The 21975-nt window shown below is 43.6% G+C and overlaps 6 protein-coding genes across 9 annotated transcripts; 5 read left to right on the top strand and 1 right to left on the bottom strand.

Annotated features, from left to right (window-relative positions):
• The first annotated feature begins 420 nt into the window (after positions 1–420).
• On the top strand, positions 421–6618 carry LOC117145606 (kinesin-like protein KIF19). 2 transcript variants are annotated; one of them, XM_033311320.1, is made up of 6 exons: positions 421–761; positions 3770–3977; positions 4131–5562; positions 5623–5771; positions 5833–6176; positions 6235–6451. In XM_033311320.1, the coding sequence occupies exons 2-6, from the start codon at positions 3867–3869 to the stop codon at positions 6449–6451; spliced, it is 2253 nt and encodes a 750-aa protein (XP_033167211.1). In that variant the 5' UTR covers positions 421–761; positions 3770–3866. The 2 variants fall into 2 exon arrangements, with proteins under 2 accessions (XP_033167211.1, XP_033167212.1); XM_033311321.1 differs by lacking the exon at positions 421–761 and having other exon boundaries at positions 3867–3977; positions 6235–6618.
• A 250-nt stretch (positions 6619–6868) lies between these two features.
• LOC117144482 lies at positions 6869–7904 on the top strand. Its single transcript, XM_033309662.1, has 2 exons — positions 6869–7219; positions 7276–7904. The coding sequence occupies exons 1-2, from the start codon at positions 6901–6903 to the stop codon at positions 7902–7904; spliced, it is 948 nt and encodes a 315-aa protein (XP_033165553.1). The 5' UTR covers positions 6869–6900.
• A 250-nt stretch (positions 7905–8154) lies between these two features.
• Positions 8155–9540, bottom strand: LOC117144831 (odorant receptor 88a). The gene is made up of 4 exons (XM_033310216.1): positions 8729–9540; positions 8477–8666; positions 8259–8414; positions 8155–8202 (listed from the first exon to the last, which is right to left on the bottom strand). Exons 1-4 carry the CDS (start codon positions 9538–9540, stop codon positions 8155–8157), a joined length of 1206 nt encoding a protein of 401 aa, XP_033166107.1.
• Positions 9541–10657: 1117 nt separating this feature from the next.
• LOC117144829 lies at positions 10658–14449 on the top strand. The gene is made up of 3 exons (XM_033310213.1): positions 10658–11245; positions 11565–12856; positions 12935–14449. The coding sequence occupies exons 1-3, from the start codon at positions 11159–11161 to the stop codon at positions 13452–13454; spliced, it is 1899 nt and encodes a 632-aa protein (XP_033166104.1). The 5' UTR covers positions 10658–11158; the 3' UTR covers positions 13455–14449.
• Positions 14450–16087: 1638 nt separating this feature from the next.
• LOC117144830 (pyrokinin-1 receptor) lies at positions 16088–19081 on the top strand. 3 transcript variants are annotated; one of them, XR_004459670.1, is made up of 4 exons: positions 16088–17105; positions 17662–17879; positions 18080–18513; positions 18570–19081. XR_004459670.1 is itself a non-coding variant. In XM_033310215.1 (4 exons), the coding sequence occupies exons 1-4, from the start codon at positions 16247–16249 to the stop codon at positions 18369–18371; spliced, it is 1293 nt and encodes a 430-aa protein (XP_033166106.1). In that variant the 5' UTR covers positions 16088–16246; the 3' UTR covers positions 18372–19081. The 3 variants fall into 3 exon arrangements, 2 of the variants coding, with proteins under 2 accessions (XP_033166106.1, XP_033166105.1); XM_033310215.1 differs by having other exon boundaries at positions 18080–18232; positions 18309–19081; XM_033310214.1 differs by having other exon boundaries at positions 18080–19081.
• A 1931-nt stretch (positions 19082–21012) lies between these two features.
• Positions 21013–21771, top strand: LOC117143888 (10 kDa heat shock protein, mitochondrial). Its single transcript, XM_033308789.1, has 2 exons — positions 21013–21121; positions 21196–21771. The coding sequence occupies exon 2, from the start codon at positions 21201–21203 to the stop codon at positions 21507–21509; it is 309 nt and encodes a 102-aa protein (XP_033164680.1). The 5' UTR covers positions 21013–21121; positions 21196–21200; the 3' UTR covers positions 21510–21771.
• Positions 21772–21975: the final 204 nt, after the last annotated feature.

Below are 21975 nucleotides of genomic sequence, written 5' to 3' on the forward strand. Positions count from 1 at the left end.
CAATCCATTATAATCGACACTTTGCTCCACAAACCGATTTCAATTCAATGTCTCGTCCCGGAAAACTTTTCCATAACTCGGCTCCGGGTAAATTAATGCTTTCGTGGTGATATGTGGAAGGTTTTTACCCATTTTCTACATTTATTATCAGACTTCAAGGAGTTGACGTGGCGGAAATGCCAAAAAAAAGTGCTGGAGTACTGGCATGATTTGCATAAAATGTGCTAAATCGCTGCCCACTTTTTTGGGTCCTCAACTATACATACAAAAATATGGAAATACCTTTATTTGTGAACAATTATTGGAGTGGACCTTAACAGCTTGGAGACGGACTCTTTGGCCGACTATTTAACCCACAACTGGCCAGCGGCAGGTGGAACTCGCCAGGAATGTATGCAAAATGGCGCATTAGCATTTGAACAATGCCGTAGTAAAAACGTGGCAACAACAAAAGTTGGTTGATTGTGCCGTGCCAGGAGTCGGAACAACGCCCACCCATCAGGCACCCAACCTGGAACCCATTCCACCCCCTGGACATGCCTATAATTTCGTTATTTTCTGACCAGGCCGAGTCGGACGCTTCAGTTGAGTTTGGTACGTCGACGCGAATGGTTCCACAAGCCGCTTTCATTTCGGATACTCCACGACGTTCTTGGCGACCCAGTGTTTCCGGTGTGTTTTTGACTTTAAGCCTTTTTTTTCGGCGAGTGGCGTGTCCGGAATAGTTTTCCGAGCGGATAAAGTGCAATACAAAACTATTTGTAAGTGAACCGCGCTGCAGAGGTGCTTGAAAAGTTTTTATCAATTGTGTGTTTTACATAATCGAAATGTAAGCCGAGATTGGGGTGGCTCCTCTCTGCGGGCACCGCATTTAATTGACCTACTTGGTGCCGGATTTACTTGCTGGCCAAGTGTAAAATATTACATTATTCCATGTCAGGATTGGGGCCACTGGCCACTTTGTTTATGGCGAAAAGAATTCGCCTGCCTCGTCAATGCGGACAAGTTGGCCCACTTAATGTCGAAATTCTCAAAGTTTCGTGACACGCACAACTTTCTCGAAACTCGAAACGCGCTAATTTGGAAAACCCCGTGAAGGTTAAAAGTTTTGCACTTGCATTCAAAGCCCACTTCAAAAATGACGTCACCTTGGATGCATGTTGGGGGCTGGTCACTCAGCTCGATGGCCCACTAAAAATAAACCCGGCAAGTGAGTGCCAAGGGAAATGGCTGTGGGTAATTAAGTCGTCTCCAGGTCACAAGAGCCATCAATCACCACCACTGCGTATACGCAATGCTCCTGGTGGGTAATTACAGTCTGGCATTATGGTGTTTGCCTTTCTAGGGCTTTGTTAGCTTGGCAGGATTTAATAGGGAAATACTCATAATTTTTGCTTATCCAATATGACTCTTATTTGTTTTAGAATACAGAATTCCTTTTAATATAAACTTAAACCTGTTATACTACGATATTCTACTGAGACTTCAAAAAATATGGTTAATACCAAATTGTATTGCTCTGCAATGGAATTTTCCAATTTTAAACATTATAAATACCATAGCCATATTGAATTATAATACATCAAGCACTTGAATAACAACTTTAATAAGCAGTGGTATTATTTTGTGACCTCGTTTGCATATCGAACGTATACAAAATAACTATAACCATTTGTCCAAGCTTACGGGTCTTTTGTTTTATTCAGATCCCCATCGATGGGTATGTTTATTTGGATTCCTTTTGGTCGATGGCCATTGTCATGAGTGACTTAAAAGGTATGTGTCCTTTATCACTCACTAGACTGTCCTGGATCGAAAAGCAAACTCATTAGCCATAAAGAGTCTGTCTCACGTGTTATTACTTAGCCGTGCTTGGAGTTATAGGGCTTTTCCAGCTACCCTTTCCCACCGAAACGGGACACTTTCCCTCGAAAAACGCCTTTCAAAGCTCCAATTCATATGCGCCACTCCATTAATCCCGACCCGAACGCCCCAATTCTCCCCCTGAGCACCACTAATGAGCTCTAAGCAGACCACCATGCGTTGGCCACACAATGCCACACCTCCGCGTGGCCCCAACTCCCCCATGGGGTTCACTAGCCGGCAAATCAAAACATGGAACACCAAAGCATTAAAAACATTAACAGTCGACGTGCGACAACAACCGAAGACAAAGTCACTGAGCCACCGAGCCACTGCACCACCCAACCATCCAGTCGAATGACCCACCCCTAACCATTGGGAATACCACCCACATGCCGCCCCACATCCAGTTGATTCAGAAGTCCTGTCCACTTGCCTTCGTGTCGTGTCTGCCGGCAATTTACACAAATTCAATAAACGACCCAAGCCCGTCGTAGTGGAATTCTAAACAAGAACTGGCAAAAGTGTTGAGGTCTCCTCGTGGGTGGTGGTTTAAATCGGACTCAAGTGGGTGGTGCATTAATGGGCGCTCATTAAAGTGCTCAAATCGATTTTCGGCATTATCAAATTAACTGCCTTCAAAATAGGCAACGAATTATCATAACTAATAAATTATATATTGCATTCGGAATCAAGTTTATCTATAATACATTAAGACTTTAATCAGTTTATATAGAAAATAGAAATTGATGTTAGTAATATGATGATGTCGAAGGCACCAAAGCCAAAATAATATAATATATGTACGTGCACGTTTTCGCAATAAGTTCCTTTAACATCCTACAACATATCTATATTTTTCAAGCGATCGCTATTATAATTTTTCCCAGTGTATCGAATGACACCCCATCACTCAATTCGAACGCCCATCTTTGTTGACATTCAAGGCCTGTAATTTGTGTACATATTTGAGGAGCAAGTGCCGCGGAAGCTTGGTCTTTTTGTTATGGGCTGTTCCATCACAAATTCATGGCACCTGAATGGGAACATGGCATTAAAATGAATAATCCAACCCGTTGGCACTCAATAAGTCCCACGTTTTATAATTGAGCAGCTCTTAGGCAAATGAAATTAATTATGGCTTTGGGGAAGCGACAGTTGGCTGCGGGGCTATCGAAGTTTTCCTTTATACGAGTGACAGGTGTTGGGTGTTTGGGGTCAGAGGTCACAACATGTTAGGCACACGGACACGGATTATGGATTAGCGTGAATGGATTGACACTTCTATTTCCGGCAACACTTTCATTTAATTTGAATTTGATGCACTCCTAATGGACTTGTGAACTATTTAATGGTAAATATTATACGAGAAAGGAAAAATGTCCAGGAACTTTAAACAATCCATATATGATTTGAAATATATGATTAGAAATATTGGAAGCATAGAATATAGATAAAATGTTAGTATTGTTGGCAACATTATTTTTTTCGATATCCATCAACTTTTTATTGGAAGTTTGCTCCATAATCTGAACCTTTGAAGGTTAATAGACTCTTGAGGACTTCGGGGTTCCCAGTTGAGGTACAGTACCCTCTCGATGACCATCGAACTGTTCCATTTGATTTGCATGCGGAGACACGCAGGCACTTTTTGGGTGTTCAAGTTCACGGCTTGATTTATGGCGCACGCCAGCTCCTTTAGCTCCTTGAGTTCTTTGGGCCACAGGTAAACAAGAGCCATGGGACTCCAAGGACCCTCCTCCACAGAGAAATTCCCTGTAAGGAGGCGAGACCTTGGCGCGCAAATTCACAAGTCCATTAGGAGTTCGTTGGGTGTTTCCCGCGCTGATGGCAGTTTTACGATTGTTTACAACAAATTGACACGATTTGTAATGGTCCTGTCCAGGTCAGGTCATCAACCAGGCAAGGCGGCACGTGGCTGCACAAGGACTACCCACCCACATATCCATTGCTATTTGCCATTTATCTGAAGGATCGCAGCGATGGCGGCCAGTGCTGGAGCGAGCAGCTGGTCGGGCAGCAGTGGGGGCAGCAACTCCTCCCAAGGACGATCCATTGCTACAGCTCAACCTGCGCAGGAGGAGAGATTAGTGGTGAGTATATACTCTATGGAGAAGATACTATTTTGAAAACAATTACATAAATTTAAAATTTGATATTACAATTGAAGAGATAATGTGATAAGAAGTTCTTTCCGTCCAATCAGTTGTTTTAGTACGTGATAAAAGCTTCCCAATCTTCTCCAGGTGGCAGTTCGGGTTCGACCCAGTATGGAGGCCACGGAACGCTGCATCGAAGTCGTCTCCGGCGGATCACTTCTGTACGATGATGGTGGAAAGAGTCGTCCACGGCAGTATTCGTACGATCATGTTTTCCGCGAGAACGATAGCCAGGAGCAGGTTTACAAAACGACTACGGCTCCCTTGGTCAGGGATGTCCTGAACGGTCTGAATGCGGCCGTTTTCGCCTATGGAGCCACGGGATCCGGAAAGACGCACACCATGCTGGGACCTGTGCCGCGCAAGAAACCGCAGACCAGCGATCGCGCCCCACCCACCGCATCCTGTGATTCCACAGACGTAAGCAGCCAGGACATCGGGCTAATGGTGCGCGCCATAGAAGATATATTCAGTCACATCGAGTCAGCGGAGGCGGATTCGTGTCGCGTTTCCATATCCTACCTGGAGATATACAACGAGCTTATAAGGGATCTCCTTAATCCTGGCGGACCCTTGGAGCTGAGAGAGGATCATCGTGGCCAGCGCATCACCGTAGCAGGTCTCTCGGAGATTACCACTTCCAGCAGAAAGGAGGTTGTGAGTCTGTTGCTCAAGGGAAACAAGGCCAGGACCATGGAGCCGACGGCCGCAAATCAAACCTCCTCACGCAGTCACGCCCTTCTGAGTATTATGGTTCAGGCAAGGACGCCGCTGGGCACCAAGCAAGGTCGACTCTTTCTCACCGATCTGGCTGGATCGGAGCGGGCTAAGAAAACAAAGAATAGGGGTAAACGACTGCAGGAAGGTGCCCACATAAACCGAAGCTTGCTGGCGCTGGGCAACGTTATCAATGGACTATCCGGCGGAGCTAGGTATGTCAACTACCGCGACTCCAAGCTAACCAGGCTGCTCAAGGAGGCGCTGAGTGGTCGCTGCAAGACCGTAATGATTGCCCATGTTGCACCGGAAAGTAAGCACCGCGATGAGACCAAGAACACTCTGGTTTACGCCGATCGAGCTAATAGCATCACCACCAAGCTCCAGAACTCCGTGTACATCGATGAGTTCAAGGACTTTCCCACCAAACACTACCAAAGTCTCGTTTCGGAGCTGCGCGATGAAGTATCACGTCTGCGCACCAAGATGCTAACCGAAAGGCCTCGGAGTGGAGCAGCTGCAGCAGCGGCAGCCGCAGCAGCTTCTGGCTCTGCTGGAGCCACCGGATCTGGAGCTGGATCGGAAGCTGTACAAGAACAGGACGAACAGCGCAAGACGGAACTCCGTTACCTGCGCGAACAGATCGTTCTCACCTTTAAGCAGCAGATGAAACTGCGCAGGAAACTCCTCGAGGCCGAGAGCCATCTACTGGGCTTGGAACTGGACGCTGAGCGGCAGCATATGATTATCTCCCACTGGCAAGGACGCATTGGGAAACTATATGACGCAATGGGCGATGACGGTGGGTGCTCCCACATATTACTGATCACGAAATACTCATATTTGGTTTGTTTTTCCGCAGACATTGAATCAGAGGGATCGGTGGCTTTGAAAAATGCATGGGGAGAACTGGCGGCCATAGAGAAGGAAACTCGCCGCTACAAGGAAATCCGCGAGAAGACGGAGCACGAGCTGGAGCAATGCCGCCAGAAGGGAGTCAAACTGGAGGATGTGAGTCTTAGTGGGGTGCATTTATCCATTTGTGGGCAATATTATCTTCCTTTCCGAACAGGAACTTCCGGAGCGCATTAGCAGTGATGAGGAACGCGAACTGCTAGCCCTGCTCTGCCGCGTCCACGAGTTGGAGGCGGACAAGGTATCCCTGCAGGCGGAGCGGCTGGCTCGCCAGGCGGAGCTGCGCAGGCGTGACCTTCAACTGCTTAGGGCAGAAAGACAGCGACGCCTCTGCGAGGACATCATAAGCTCCCAGAGGAGGCTCATCGAAGAGGGCAACGTGGATCTGCCGGATGAGTTGCGGGAGCTTTATGGGCTGTACCAGCAGGAGATACATGCTGGCGTGGTCACACCCAGCACCAGCAATTACGAACGGAAACTACCGCCCATCTATACTGCGGGGTAAGGATTCATATACTGATTCGAAAAGAAGTTATTAAATGGTCACATTTGCCCAAAGATCTGACTCACCCGGCTCCAGTTCCAGTTCAGAGTGGTCGCCGGCCTCGCCCCTGCCTCAAATCGACAACCAGATGGATCCTGTCGACCGAGTCATGGGCCCACCTGTCAATCCGCGTCTGCCCCGGCTTTCCGCAGCCACAAGTGCGAATATTCTAGCCGGAGGACCACGGCGCCCTTCGTTAAGGGTGGCCAGGAATCCACATCCACATCCGTAGGATTAACGGTCACTAGTGGAAAGGAAGGTGCTCAGGAATAGTTGTAACTAAGGCCTAGGATTCTTAGGAAGGGGATTCGAATGTCTGCTCAAATTTACTCATTGTATTATATCTTTCCATCCCAGGCACTTAAATATGTTATGCATGTATCCAATAAAAATGTAAGCTTTAAGGATTTAACAAATTTTTAAAATATAAATATTGATTCAGCTTGGAATTAGCTGAAAAACTAAAACATTTTTGTTCTGAAGAATGAGAGTATTGTTATTTAATGGTTTCGAATTTCGAGATTGGCCAACACTGGGTTAACCTCAAATTTTTGAAATCGAACGCGATGTGCGAATCGAACTTGTGCGAAACGAATGGCAGCTCTGGTAATAATCGATATCGAAACTTTTTGCTATTCTTGACGGAACTGTACAATTCGGAGGAATTAAAAGGAACTCGCTATGTCGAGCATAATTTTAAACCACGGTATTACACTCGATCGGAAATGCAACTGCAGCGAAACGGGAAACGACTTACAACTGCTGAATACGGATATAGTGACCAATTACGGAGTGATGAAGACAGGCAAATGCAAGGGAAAAGCCAATCCGCTAACCCTAAAGCTAAAAACCTTTATCAACCACGGAACTTTGGTGCTCCACAAATGCCACTGCAACGCGCAACTCCTTCATATCATCGATTTGATCAACTACGGAACCGTGATCAACTGCATGACCACCTGCAAGTTGAGCAAAGAAAATGAACTGAAGGAACACGTGGGTAAGTTTTATACAATACCAATGTAAGAAATGATTTACCACTTGTGCTGAATTTAGAATCCAAGGAATTGAATGCGCCTGACCAGGAATCACCATTGGACCTGAGTGCTTCAAGTAGCTCAGTTTTATGCCCTAAGGAAATTACGAAATTCGCAGACTTGCCAAAGAAGTGCAACGAATCACGTGATGTTTCATCAAAGGGATGTACAGTTTCACCAAACAAAACACTGAAACGTTCTGTGGAATCCGGAGAACCCACCGGCAACCCACCAAAACAGCTCGCGTTGAACACAGTTTTAAAATCGATCTACAAATCTTCGCAACAGGATATGGGATCATCTAAGGAGTGTGCCATTCCTGTGCAGTACCCAAATTTATTACAAATGTGTCCCAGTTGTATCAAATCTTTTCAAAATGAGATAAATCATCCGAAAAACGTTGCATTCATACCAAAAATTAGGAAATATAAGTGCCCTTACTGCCTAAACAGCAAGGCCAACCAGATGGAGTACAAGGCTCACACGGCCATCTGTCAGCAGGAAGCGAAGCCTTACAAGTGCCCGGGATGCCCCTACAAGTCCACAAAATCATCAAGTGTTAATGGACACTCTGCCACTTGTTTCTTTCTGCTTGTCCTCAGAAAGCATCATTACCAATGCGTTTCTTCAAAACATTGCAGCAACTAAGGAACACCAGTTTTTCTCTATTTAAAATTAATTACTTTTTTTTTGATATCATGAGCATTTTTTAAGCTACGGCGTATTTAAGTTCGTAGTTTACTTTATTTTCTACTTTACGGAATCGAAAATCAACAACATTTAAAACAAGTTACATATAAACTATATTTTTTTAAGCCTAAAGTATGTAAGTCATACCACATACTGTTTACAAATAAAGGCAAGCAGAAAAGGCAAAAAAAAGAAAAGGTCAATTCTTTTAGTGAGATTTAAGGAAAGTGAAGAGTCTATAGGCCAGCTGCATTATCTGAAAGTCAAAACTTATAACATTAGATATATTTATTCCGTTCTAATTTGACTTACTTCGGTGAAGTGCACCATATTGACTTGGATTAGCCCAAAGGCGCCCAGTTTCTGTGTTCGCTGGCAATATTGTGTCCAGAGCAAATAGAACTTCCTGTACCGCCTACTTCCCAAATACCATTCCTGGCTTCGCAACGCCGATTCCAGCCCCTCCGACTGTGAATTTGTAATGTTGCATAATTTGTGGCTTTACTGTGGACTTATCCAAAAGAACTCACCGCCGCCTCCAGTTGGGTTCCCCGTAGACAAATCTCAAATGTAAAGCCCACCAGCACCAAAGTGGGTAATATGTACTGGGCAATGATAAGGACATCTGATGTCTCCGAGAGCATAAAGAGGTAGAAGCAGAGGGAACCGGCGCCTACAAAGTTGCTCACCAGGAAGGCCACTTTAAATATGTCGTTGTATCTTCGATATTGGTAAATATAATATAATTACAATAAATTCAATGAATAATTTTCATTATTTACTTTCTGCACAATCCATTAAGAAGCTGCTGCCTCTGAACTAATAACCTAAGATCCGCAAAGAATCGCTTCTCATCGGTCAAACTCTGGCGAGGATCGATGGACGAAAACTGGCGAGCAAGATGGCCCAAATGCATGACCAAATGTCCCTGCATCACATTGAACAGGTTGTCGAAGGTGATGAAAAAGGAGACGCCGCAAGTGGTGCACATCAGGTCGATGAACCAGACTAAAAGGTAGAAATTTGGGTCCTTTCGCACACCGAATGGCAGCCATCCTCCAAGGAGCTGCTCGTGCTGAGCGACAGGAGTATCTTTACCCTCGTGGGTCAGGAGGAATAGGGCTAATGGCACTACGCAGAACATCGGACCACCCACATGGGAGTAGATACGGATAAAACGATAGCGCTGCCAAAAGTTTCGGTACGTCTCATCCATTTGCATGTCCAACTGGCTGACCAAGTCACGCGGGCACTCCCGATCCAAGTCGTTAACAAACTCAACGATTTCCTTTCGTTTCAGGAATAGCATCAATCCCCTGATCGAGAAGTAAGTGGTGATGCTAAGCACGGGCGGATTCTGGTTGGCAGGACGTCCCAGGCAAAGATGTCCTATGATGTCCCAACCATTGCAGCCGAAAAACAGGACATTGAGTAACGCCGACAAGCAGAAGGGCACCATGGATGCGTTCACCATGCTATTGTCCACCGGATTCCTCCGCCACTGGAAATGCACCATCTGAGCCACCTCCTGGAACATCTGCGGACGCAGAAACTCCTCCATTCGATAGGGTTTTTTGATTTCCGTTGGCTTCATCGTATGCTGTACTCACTTAACTTTTCTGTATGGTTTCTAGTATCTGTACACATTCTTATATATGGCCAATAATCCTTAATAATTACGAGTCTAATTGTTAAGGTCCTGCAAGATTGGATTCTAAATTGCACGTTTCATGATCGCAGTAAATTAGCTACAGGCAATTATCTAGTTAGAAGAAATGAAAGTTGGAGATTATGTCTTTAAAAAAAATGTTATTTAAGAACCCTTTTTTGCATAATGCATTTCATTTTTTTCAAATATGTTTGCTTAAAATTTATTTTATAAAAATATGTACCTTGCAGTTTATTAGGACTGACAACACTTAAATACTTATTTAAATTTCACTGTCGCGATCTATTATTATTTTATAATTGCTTCATTTTCTCACCATCTTGTCGGAATTATAGGTTTGCTGTTGCTAATACTAATTGCTACTTAGGTTAATTGCTCAGCTAGTGTTGATTTAATTGCAGATTTTTAACACTCGACAAGTTCAGTTGAACTCATTTCAGCATAAATTAGATAATGAAAAGAAAAAATGTTTCTTTAAAACTCTAAAATATATAATTAAATGTATTAAAAAACCTAATATTTTAGTTAAAAGGTGAAGCATAAGATGAATATAGCATAAATAATATATATGTTGGTACGGTTTTAGTTCACGTTGGCGAGGCTTGACTGTACATGAAATTGTGCAATTAGTGGTGCGTAGTGGGTGCCCCTGGTGCATTTCGTAATATTGTCCGAGGCATGCACTGCTCAAAACGGGGGTAAGTTTACGCTAACACTTAACGCTCTCCGCTCTCTAGCTATCTTATTGTCCGAATGCAAGCACCCTCTCCTCTTTACACACACACCAAAATCAAGGCCGCCCCTTATCTACCGTTTTTTTTTTGCTTCTTTATGTGGGTCACACAAACGGCGGCAAACATAAACAAATCGAGAGAGAAAGGGCTCTCCCGAGAGAAATAAAATCGAGAGAGAGAGCATGCGTGTTAAATACGCAGAAGTATCTGGAAATTTATCTGCGGCCCTGGACGAGCGGTTTTCGTCATTAAATACAGATACACAGCTGTGAGAAGTTTGTTTTCCGTTCGCATTTGGATTTTGTAACCCGACCAGCGGCGGCAGCAGGTTGCTGTCGAATTGGAAAAGAAAATCGCTGAAATTAATTAAAAATTTGTTTATATTATTCACAATTACCGAGAGTGTTAGTGGGCAGCTGAAGCCAAAGGAAATTCAATCGTGCAATCGCACAAATACTCAAACCAAGGCAATAAAACGCAGTTCTGCAACGCATACAACATTTAATAGGAATAGGAAAACAACGGGATAAATTGTAGCAAACAGTGATGAAATGTGTTTACAGACAATAAAAACGAAACTGCTTAAAGTTTGAAATAATTACAAAATATGTAATTCGAGCCAGAATAATAGCGCAATCACGCATAGACAGCACAAATGATGTTGAAACAAGTTCCCAATACATATGTAAGCAATTAATAACATTTTTGACAATCCATGGCAAGGTTGTAACCAAAACTCTGAAAGAAAATACTCAACAAAATTCAGTGACTTCATCGAATAGAAGGTTGATATTGAATTGAGTTGCTGCATGGGGAATAGTCTGATAACGAGTGGAAAACCGAGTCAGCGCCGTGAAAAGAGACTTTTCGAGAGGCTGAGCTGCAGCTACGCTCAGGTGAGTTGTTTGTGTACACATTTCGGAAAATTCTGACAGGGGGGTGGCTGAGAGATGAAGGTGGAAAAACGCACTTAACCTTGGCAACCAAACTCAGCCGGTCCCAGAACAGGTGGTCAGGTGCATCGAACCTTCACGAGGGAGGATCGCTTGAGAAAACCTATCCGTTATTACCATGGTTAAGTGAAAATTCTAATTCTTTTTCGATTTAAAGGCAGATCTAGGAGTTTTGCCAAATAAAAATATTTATTCATATTCCTTCTAACTCCGTTTAATATAATTTAAATATTATTTGACGAAATCCCATTTTCCTTTATAGGCCCCCAACAGAATGGAGTTGAACTTGAATCCCCTGCTGGCGATCGCCCGTTCCATTGCGGCGCCACCGACACCGCCCCCAACCCCGGAAAAGTTGGACTCGGATAAGGATAAGGAGTGTTCCTCCAAAGCTGCCATCGAACTGCTGCCCAACGAGATGTGGCTGGAGATCATGTCCTACCTTTCGTACAACGACCTGCAGCAATTGCGCATGGTGTCCTGGCGGTGCCGTGATCTGGTTCATCGTCGCCGATTCATGGAGAAGGGCAAGGTGATAGTGACGCAACACAACCTGGAGGCGATCCACAAGCATGCGAAGGGCGGAAACTGCTATTTGAGCTTCGAGCGGATTGAACTGAGGAATCTACGCCAGTGCCGCCAGTTGGAGAACTTTCTGCGTCTTGTGGGCCACGAAGTGAAGCATCTGCAAGTGCGCCATGCTCCAGTTTTTCCGAATCTGGATGGCAACTTACCAAACCTTAAGGTTCTGACCATTGCCACGACCAGTTCCATGGATGACCAGCATCTGAAGGAGATGGATGACCTGGACATGAAGCAGTTTTCCCACCTTGTGGGATTCGAATGCGATGGCGTGAGTTTGGATTCGGTGCTTAAAATGCGCTGGTTGTTGCAGCTGCGACGAACGGAGAACAAGGTGCAACTGCGACACCTGCAATTCGAGTTCCGGCGGAACAACGAAAACGCTCTACTGGAGGTCCTACAGGATCATGCGGATACCTTGGTGTGCGTGGACTTATTCTTCAGCTGCTCGCCGGGCATCGATACAGGTGAATGGTGCCACGCGTTCGAAAACATGCACAATCTCCGCACTCTCAAGCTTTCGGGAAATTGTCATCTGGTCCTGTTGGAAGCTGTCCTAAGAGCCGTTCCGGAGTCAGCACCAATCCGTCAACTGGACTTGACCGGAATGTTATCGCTCACCAACGAATTACTGCTCTATATAGCTGGCAAGTGGCAGAGCACTCTGAAGGTGCTGGACCTAATGTTTTGTGTCCAACTCAACGCCAATTGCATTGATGCACTGCGCCAGCTGAGTGGTCGGTTGGAGGCACTGACCATGGCTTATTGCAGAGAGCTGACTGGAATGGGTTTGCTTCAAGGGCTGGCCGGCGATATTAACTACAGCCTGCAGGAGCTGCATCTGGAGGAAACCATATTTTTGGACGAGAGCTCCATGTGCCAGCTGCTGGAGCGACTGCCCAATCTTCGACGCCTCAGTTTGGATAACTGCCGCCAAGCGGTGACGGATCGCACAATGGCCACCATTTGCCAGTGAGTATTCTAAGTTTTAAAATAATCTTGTTCTGAGGGAGACAAATACTATTTACACTCATTTATTATCATTTACAGATACCAGACAAGACTGCGAAATCTTAACATCGATTACTGTATGAAGATTACGGATCAAGGCCTGATGGGATATGGAGACACACCCTATCCTATAAGTCGACTACGCGGATTGAAGGAACTTAACCTTAGGGGCTGTCGCAATGTCACGGATAGTTCTCTAAAGGTTGGACTGAAGTTACCAGAGCTGCGAGCCCTATCCCTGGGCTACTGCAACCGTCTCACTTCAGAGGGATTTGAGGCATTGACCCAAAACTGTCCATCCCTGGAGGCACTTTGTGTGTCCAGTTGCATGGCGGTGGATGATGAGACTGTACTGAATATTGTAAGCAATCTAAAGCGTTTGCGAATTCTCAACCTGAGCAACTGCGTCAAGTTGACCCTGCAATCGATCCACCACATCCTGGCCCATGGACACAATCTAGTCGAGCTGATCGCCTGCTCCATAGACGGCATGGATCATGAGCAGGCCCAGCGCATTCTGGAGGCGCAGCGACCACAAATGAAGCAGGTGCTTCTATAGCAGGAGAGGTACATCCACTGACGGAGCCGAAACACTCCCCAACACAACGATTGGGGGAACCACGAGGATGATGAGTTCGACGACGATGAGACCGAGATAATCGAGATCGTAGTTTAGTCGCTCGTAAGACGATTAGATTAAGAGGCAACTGAGCGTCAAACGTACATTGATTTATCCGTAAGGAAATTATTCTAGACCCTAAACACTTTGGGAAAAAACTTTAGAGGTGATACTTAGATTTTTAAAAGCCCCATTCGATTACTATTTTAAGATCAGCCACAACAGAAGCCAAATAAGAAAGTACAAGTATTCATCCCACCCAAAAACCAACTTAAACATTTCAGATTTATTTTTAAACAATCTTGAAACTCCATGAAATTTCCATCAATAGCGATATAACGATTTATCAGCAGAGTTTTTAATTTCAAAGAATCGAGCAATACCAACCAAGTAAAGACTTTATCATAAACTTTACTTATACGTAATCTAAGGCCATATTGAAAGCCCAAGGAGCTTGCATTTCTATACACCTATTAATCGGGTTAATCAACGAAACAATACATCTACAAATAATACTTTGAGTGTTGTTCAAGTCAATATATTAATCAGAGTGTGTCTACAATTTTTATATCTTACGTAGCATAACTATACGGTTGATAAACATTTTCAAGGAACGAGTTGCGAAAAGAGGCTGTTAGAATAAGTGGATGTTCAAATCTAACCAACCCATATATGATATATTTTAATTCATAGATGTAAGAAGTTTTCAGAAAAGTTTTTAAAGAAATCGTTGGATTTAGGTATAAGGGAAGCAAGACTCTCCCGATAAGAAAGAACGGAACTTTTGGAATATATATTCTTTTGAAGAATTTTACTTTACTTAATCAACTTAAAACATTTAATAAATGTTTGCGTGTGTTATAAGCTAATCGAAACGAAGGTAGATGACTTAACATAAGATGTGTGCTGCGTATAAAAGATATTCAGCTTCTTTTGAAGAAAAATAATAAATACTAAATAAATGGAAAACATTTTCAATTGTTTTTCTGTAGATTTTTTTTTTTTTATTAAATATAGTGCCGGTGGTGCCCTACCTAACTTTGCAGTTCACAACTTCCGTGGCGGTGCAGCACATAAGCTTTCATCCTTCACACGAAATCACCCTCAGACGTTGATTGATGGGCTTTTCCTTGCTGTTCACCCGCTTTTCATTTCCCCCAGTTCGGCAAACAGTGGGTGGAAAGCTTTGCAGCTCCCCGCTGCACACGAAAAGCTTTCCGAGCGGGGAAAACCATTCGACTCGTGCCAAATTCCAGAGGCATTGCACGCACTTTGACACCCATCAAGAGGCGTGTGCCGGGTTTTGGCCGATAACTGGGCAGGGGGGCGGCTATATCTGGCCATATCCAGGTGGGGGGGTCGGCACACTTAGCGTTTGCCGGTGCTAAACGAGATGAAACGAAACAAATGAATGAAAATATTATGTGGCCATAGAAAATGTCACTCGTCGACGGCGTGAAGCAGCTAAAAAGCCCGAACTGTCTTGAGAATCGCGAGGCGCATTCGGCCAAGTTAGTGGTTCTACCATGGCCTGTTGTGTTGTTGTTGGCGCACAGTGGCTAATGTCCCGAGCCAACTTTGCTGCTCCATAGACACTATGAAATATTGTTGCCAAAATACACACACGAATGCGGCCCGAGACGGACCCGTAAATAAGACTGGAAGGTGCGCGAAATTCCAGATGTTGGTGCCACTAAGTTGGGCTAAGTAGACACCACACCACATGCTTACACAAAATATATTATAACTAATATAAACTTAATTAAAAATATATATATTATTCTTTGTTTAAGATAGAATTTACTTTCGCAATAAACAAAAAACATTATTCTTACTTAAAAGCTAACAAGTAAGCTTGCTGAAGATTACTCATACGCACGGTTGCCTTCGGTCAGCTGGTACTATTGCATCATCTAATATTATTGCATTTTATTTTGCCATTTAATTCCAAGATGTGTTGTTTACATTATCGAGGTTTATTTAGGATTATGTGCATCACAAAGTCAAAATTCCCAACTAAGTGTTTTATAAATGGGCCAAAACAAACATTATTATAAGTTTTTGTTAATTAGCCTTTTTAATTACCCAAAAATTGCGTTGTATTCGGAGCCATTGTGTTTAGTCTCTAACATAGGCTAGTCCCATCAAGATTTCGCCGCTTTTCAAGATTTAATTGAGCCGGCACGTTCGCTGGACGCTCGGTCATTACAGCCATGTCGCTCACCTTCCGCGTTCATGTGCGGGAAAAACAGCGACGCTTCGTCGCTGGCTTTCAGATACAGATACAAATCTGAATGAAATGTCGCCGCGGCTTATCAGATAAGTTTGGAGCGCGCTGGAGTGCGGTTGCAGCTGCTCTCGGGAATCAGAATTCGAATCGGAATCGAATTAACTCGATAAGTTAGTGAAGAGAAGTCGGGCCTCCTAGAACAACGGCCGGGAATACGGAATACTTAATACGGTATACGGATCTCGACCTCGTCGGTAATTTGGTGCGTTTGCGTGCCAGTCGAGTATCTGAATCTTAGAATCGAGTATCTAGCATTGCGAAGCGCGAGTCCAGACCTGTCCCTCCTCCGCCCGGTCGCCTTCAATAAATTATTATAATTAGCATAGTTGAGGGGACATCGAGTCGCAGCCGGAGCCGCAGCAGTTAAACGGCAGTGGAATTTAGCGCTGTTAGTGGAAATTTTGTGAAAACAAAAGGGGAAAAATTCCAGGCCGCCGGCGCCATGTCCGCTGGCAATATGAGCCATGATCTTGGACCGGCTCGCGATCCGCTGGCCATCGTGATACCCGTAACGGTGGTCTACTCCCTGATTTTCATCACCGGTGTGGTTGGCAACATAAGTACCTGCATTGTGATTAAGAAGAACCGTTCGATGCACACGGCCACGAATTACTACCTCTTCTCGCTGGCCATCTCGGACTTCCTGCTCCTGCTGTCGGGCGTTCCGCAGGAGGTGTCCTACATCTGGTCCAAGTACCCGTACGTGTTTGGGGAGTACATCTGCATCGGACGTGGTCTGTTGGCGGAGACATCGGCGAATGCCACGGTGCTAACGATTACGGCCTTCACGGTGGAGCGGTATATTGCCATTTGCCATCCGTTTCTGGGCCAGGCCATGAGTAAACTCAGCCGCGCCATTCGCATCATCGTCCTGGTGTGGATTATGGCCATAGTTACGGCCATTCCGCAGGCTGCCCAATTTGGAATCGAGCACTACTCGGGAGTGGAGCAATGCGGCATAGTGCGGGTCATAGTGAAGCACTCATTCCAGCTGTCCACGTTCATATTCTTCCTGGCTCCGATGTCCATTATTCTAGTGTTGTACATGCTCATCGGTGTGCACCTGTATAGATCCACTTTGGTGGAGGGTCCTGCCTCGGTGGCCAGACGGCAGCAGCTGAAGAATGTGCCCAGTGATACGATCCTTTACCGCTATGGTGGATCCGGTACCGCTATGAGTTTCAACGGAGGAGGAAGTGGAGCAGGGACAGCGGGATTGATGGGCGGCTCGGGGGCTCAACTCAGCTCGGTGAGAGGTCGGCTCAATCACTATGGCACCCGGCGAGTACTCAGGATGCTAGGTAATTATAGCACGATACACAAGTAGATAGAGTACACTGCGGAAAAACACCATCAATAATGCGGAAGTCACAAATTAAATGACAGATTTTTAACCGCTAACCAGTATATAAACATGACTTAATAGTAATCAGGTGATTAAATTAGTAAGAAATTTTGACAAAAACAAAAGTAGTAGGCTCCGTATTTAATAGGGCTTAGTCTTCTTACAAAAGTAAAGTCTTGCAAATTAAAAATTCTGATAAATGATTTCATAATATGTTACATATTTTTCTTTATGTATTATACTCGTAATGAAGAACAATTTTAGAAGCTGTACTTTGATTTTTGCTCAGTGTATGCCAACTGTTTGACCATATGCCCTAAGCTGGGCTAATCAACCCGTCTGCAGCCAATTTACTGCGTTTGTCATTTTGGGACTCTCCATTTATGATGACAATTGCGATTACCAAAAAATATAATCGTTGACTCTTTATCTGTGCCTCTCGCTGTGTCTTCCCCATTGCCATTCCATTTTCATCCCCACGTCACTGACTTTTCCCGCCCCTCCCCCCTTAGTGGCCGTGGTGGTGTGCTTCTTCCTCTGCTGGGCCCCCTTCCACGCCCAGCGACTGATTGCCATCTACGCCCCTGCACGGGGAGCCAAACTGCGGGATCAGCACGAGTTTGTCTACACGGTGATGACCTACGTCTCCGGAGTCCTCTACTACTTGTCCACCTGCATCAACCCGCTGTTATATAACATCATGAGCCACAAGTTCCGGGAGGCCTTCAAGGTGAGTAAAACGGAAGTGGGGGTTGTTATACACAATACTATATCTTAAATTTATTTGTATTATAAATATAAATGTTTCCAGACACCGCGCTTAAGTCGACTATAAAATACTCATTGAAGATTAAGATATATTATTTAATAATTTGAATTTCTTAATTTTTCTATTTAACTAATTACCTTACGGATTTCCCGCTCTTTCAGGCCGTGCTGTTTGGCAAGAAGGTATCGAAGGGTTCGCTGAACTCGCGAAACAACATCGAATCGCGCCGCCTGCGGAGGGCACTCACCAATTCCAGTCAAACGCAGCGCTTCTCCATTGAGTCGGCGGAGCAGCCGAAACCGTCGATAATGCAGGCAAGTGCCCCCTATAATCAGTGGATAGTCCGATAATAACTGGCTCTCTCTCTCTCTATGTGTAATCCACATCCAGAATCCGACGAACAAACCGCCAGTCGCCGCTCAGTACGCCATGATCGGTGTCCAAGTCAACTAACTGATAAACTCGAACTCACTCTCTCGTGCGGCGATGCTAATTTATTTGAATTCTGTTTAAGCCAGTTATTTGCTATTGCTGCTGCTACCAAAGCGTTTTGTTTAAACTGCTTTTGCATTGATTTGCATTTGGCAATTAAAAGGTAATCACAGTCGAGCGCACTCTCTCCCTTAAGCATTAAGTTTTTCATTCATTCAGCTGCGGACATCGGCTGGAAAAACTCCTAAACTAGTCTTTCAAGTATTCAGAATTATTCAGTCTAAGAATATTCGATCTTTTGACTCATACTATTCAGCATACTGGCGCTCTTAAAATTAAACTTTGGTCAGAGCTCGGGGGACTTACTCTTAAACAAGCCTGAGGCGGATATAACTTAATAACATTATCGATAATGATAAGCATAAATCAATCACTAGTGAACGCCCACCACTTAAATATAGGAATGTAATTTAAAAACGAAAAGCTAGCCCCTTGAAATGTAATAAATAGCTTGTTCTTTAAATTGCGTAGATATATGTTTTAGTTAACCAAATGTTTCACATGCATACCAAAGTGTAACACAGATGTGCTTTTAAAGTGTTTAGTTAAGAAAATGTAAAAAAAAAAATGTTGCGATCTTAAACATAGTAGATTCTGTATATTGTATTGAATCGCCTTTAAAATAAGATTTCAAAAATTTAGCATTCAACTCAATGGAAATGACGGACAAAGTTCGCTTACTAAACAGAAACTTAGTATATATCCTAGAGATACCTTAAAGGATGAATTTGCTGTATTAAGATTATTCCCATGGCTGCAAATAAAGCTTAGCATATTCCGCGCCCGCTTATTTTCCGCATCTTTCTATGGATTCACTCTGGTAAAAATGTAATTTGGCCATAAAATACATTTGGGTTTTTATCGATTGTGGCCCTGTCGTCTGCGCCTTGCTGACTACAAATGAAATTCTAATGAGGTGGCGACTGGTTCAAGGTCATGCAAATGCAGGGACGACGTGGCGCATTAGTAATCCTCCAAATTGTTATGAAAATGCAATCAGCCAAATGGAAACCCCAGCCAAATTCACAGAAAGTGCAAGTACTAGTAAGGATTGGCCGTAATGAGGAGCCAGACCCGCATTAAAGCGACGCAAATGCGTCAAAGTCCAAAGCGCAGCGGGCCATAAAGGAGCAAACAAGTCAGATGGCTAAAACAAAAACGATTTGTTCTGCCAACGTCACGTAAGGCCAAAAAAGAATTGGCTCAATACAACCGGCAAGAGGAGCAAAAGCCACGTACACACCCATACGCACACATGCCCGCAAAGTGACGTAGAAATTATGAAGTTTGTGATTTACGAGCAAATCGGGCGAGAAAAAGCAGCAGGAAGGTGAAGCGGAAAAAATGGCAAATGGGTGAGCTAAATTACTATCCACACTTGGGATACCTTGTAATGAAGTAAGTTTTAGATCACTTAATTCAAGAAAAAGAAAATATAACTATACATATTTCTTATAAAGTACTACACACTCGTAGAAATGATTTAGAACAATTTTACCTCATTATATTTATGTTATTTTAATATATTTTAATTTCAAGTTTTTATCTGATCACTTAAAAATAAGTAAAAAATTTTGAATAATTTAAATAAGCGACATTTTGACACACAATCTTTAAACTTTTCCCAATCATTTGTTTCATTTCAGATGTTTTTAAAATATTCATTATTTTATAAACATTTAATGCTCTTAAAAAACATTTTTAATTTATAGTCATCTATATCAGGAGTTCAGGTGCTTCAGCCTGCTTATTTTACAGGGTATATTAAAACAATACACTGGATAGGTAAAGCCACACAAAACAGCGTTTAATGTGCCAAAAGTTTAGACAAACACCCACTCACGCACACCAATAGACAAGCACGTACGCACAAGGAAGGAAGCCACACATACAGAGGGAACGAATGAGAGAGAGAGAAAGCGACAAAATGGGAGACGGAAGCCCCCTCCCACACTTTTTAGTGAGTCAAGCTGCCAACAGGTGGCGTTGACTGCAGTGTGGGAAAGGAATCAGAGCAGCACGAAATAAGCAAAGCAAAACGAGAATAGAGTGGACCATGTTTTTCGCACCCTTTCGAACTTTTTTAAACTCTGATGCTGCAGTGACTTTGATTGTGCGGTTTTCGTTTTGTTCTTAATTAGCGGAATTTCAATTGACGGTCACGACTCGTGATTCACGTGCTGAGGTTCATTTAAGCCGGCTAGACGAGAAAAATAAGCATACGCAGTGCTGTCGTCAACCTGCGAAGATGTATACGTTTGCTTGGCAAACATTTGTTATATTCACGAAAGACTGCTGTTTTGCATTTATTTATAACATTTAATTATTGCTCATAAATGTACAAGTTTTCTATTATGTAAATAAATGGATTATTGAGATTTTTGTATATTAAAATAATAGCTTACATTACTTGAATTATTTTTAAATTATCAATATAAATTCCACAATATATTTAGAGATTACGATGATGTTTAATGAAACATTTTTATGACCCACAAGTGAGATCTTAGTTGGCTGTAGAATAAACAAATTCTAGGTCGTATCACTATAGCCTTGACTTTTGCTTTTCGTCGTATTAGGTTTGACTCGGCCTGATATTCGTCAGTCTACAGCTAGGAAGTATAGGAACAACATCGTTCTTCCAAAATAAAAAAAAAATATATATAATAATTATAAAAAGTGAAAAACATAGTAAAACACTCAGAAATAAGGTAACAAAAAGTGAAAGCACAAAGTGAATAGTCTCAATACTGTTTGAATGTTACATTTTCTCTGCTTCCTTAAGGAACGATGTCCAACGTTATTAAGAAGGTGATTCCCATGCTGGACCGCATTCTAATCCAGCGTTTCGAGGTGAAGACCACCACCGCGGGCGGCATCCTGCTGCCCGAGGAGTCGGTGCCCAAGGAGATGCAGGGCGTTGTGGTTGCCGTCGGACCCGGAGCCCGCAATCCTGCTGGAGCTGGACACTTGTCCGTTGGCGTCAAGGAGGGCGATCGCGTGCTGCTGCCCAAATACGGTGGCACCAAGGTCGATATGGACGACAAGCGCGAGTATGTCCTGTTCCGCGAGAGCGACATCCTTGCTAAGCTGGAATAGATCTGCAACAACTTCTCAAACACCAAAACCGAAACATTAAGCCAACACGATATACAAATAATGCTGAAACCACTACTCATCCTCCTAATTGCGTTCGAAACTAAATGATTATAATGAAATGTTATATTTGGTAGATGGCCAAACTACACACTCCACACACTTCATCCGACTTTGAAACATGTCGCGCCTGCTCTTATAGCTACCACTCACACTGCCAAATCGTGTAAGGACAGGCCAAATAAACCACTGTTTTATCAAAATATTAAAATTGTTTTTCTGCCTGCTATGGAATAAGACAATAAATGATGGGCACCCAAGGGAGGCCATGTTTTGTACCTTGACATTTGCTCTGAATCAGAGGCGTAGTAAAGGAGATATTTTACGATGAAGGCACTTTTCAATATTGCCCCAAAAAGTGTGCTATGGTATACACTTTTAAGATGGAGCTATTCTATGGGATTCCCCT

The sequence above is a fragment of the Drosophila mauritiana genome, chromosome 3R, assembly GCF_004382145.1.
Source record: "Drosophila mauritiana strain mau12 chromosome 3R, ASM438214v1, whole genome shotgun sequence".
NCBI classification, from domain to species: Eukaryota; Metazoa; Arthropoda; class Insecta; order Diptera; family Drosophilidae; genus Drosophila; species Drosophila mauritiana.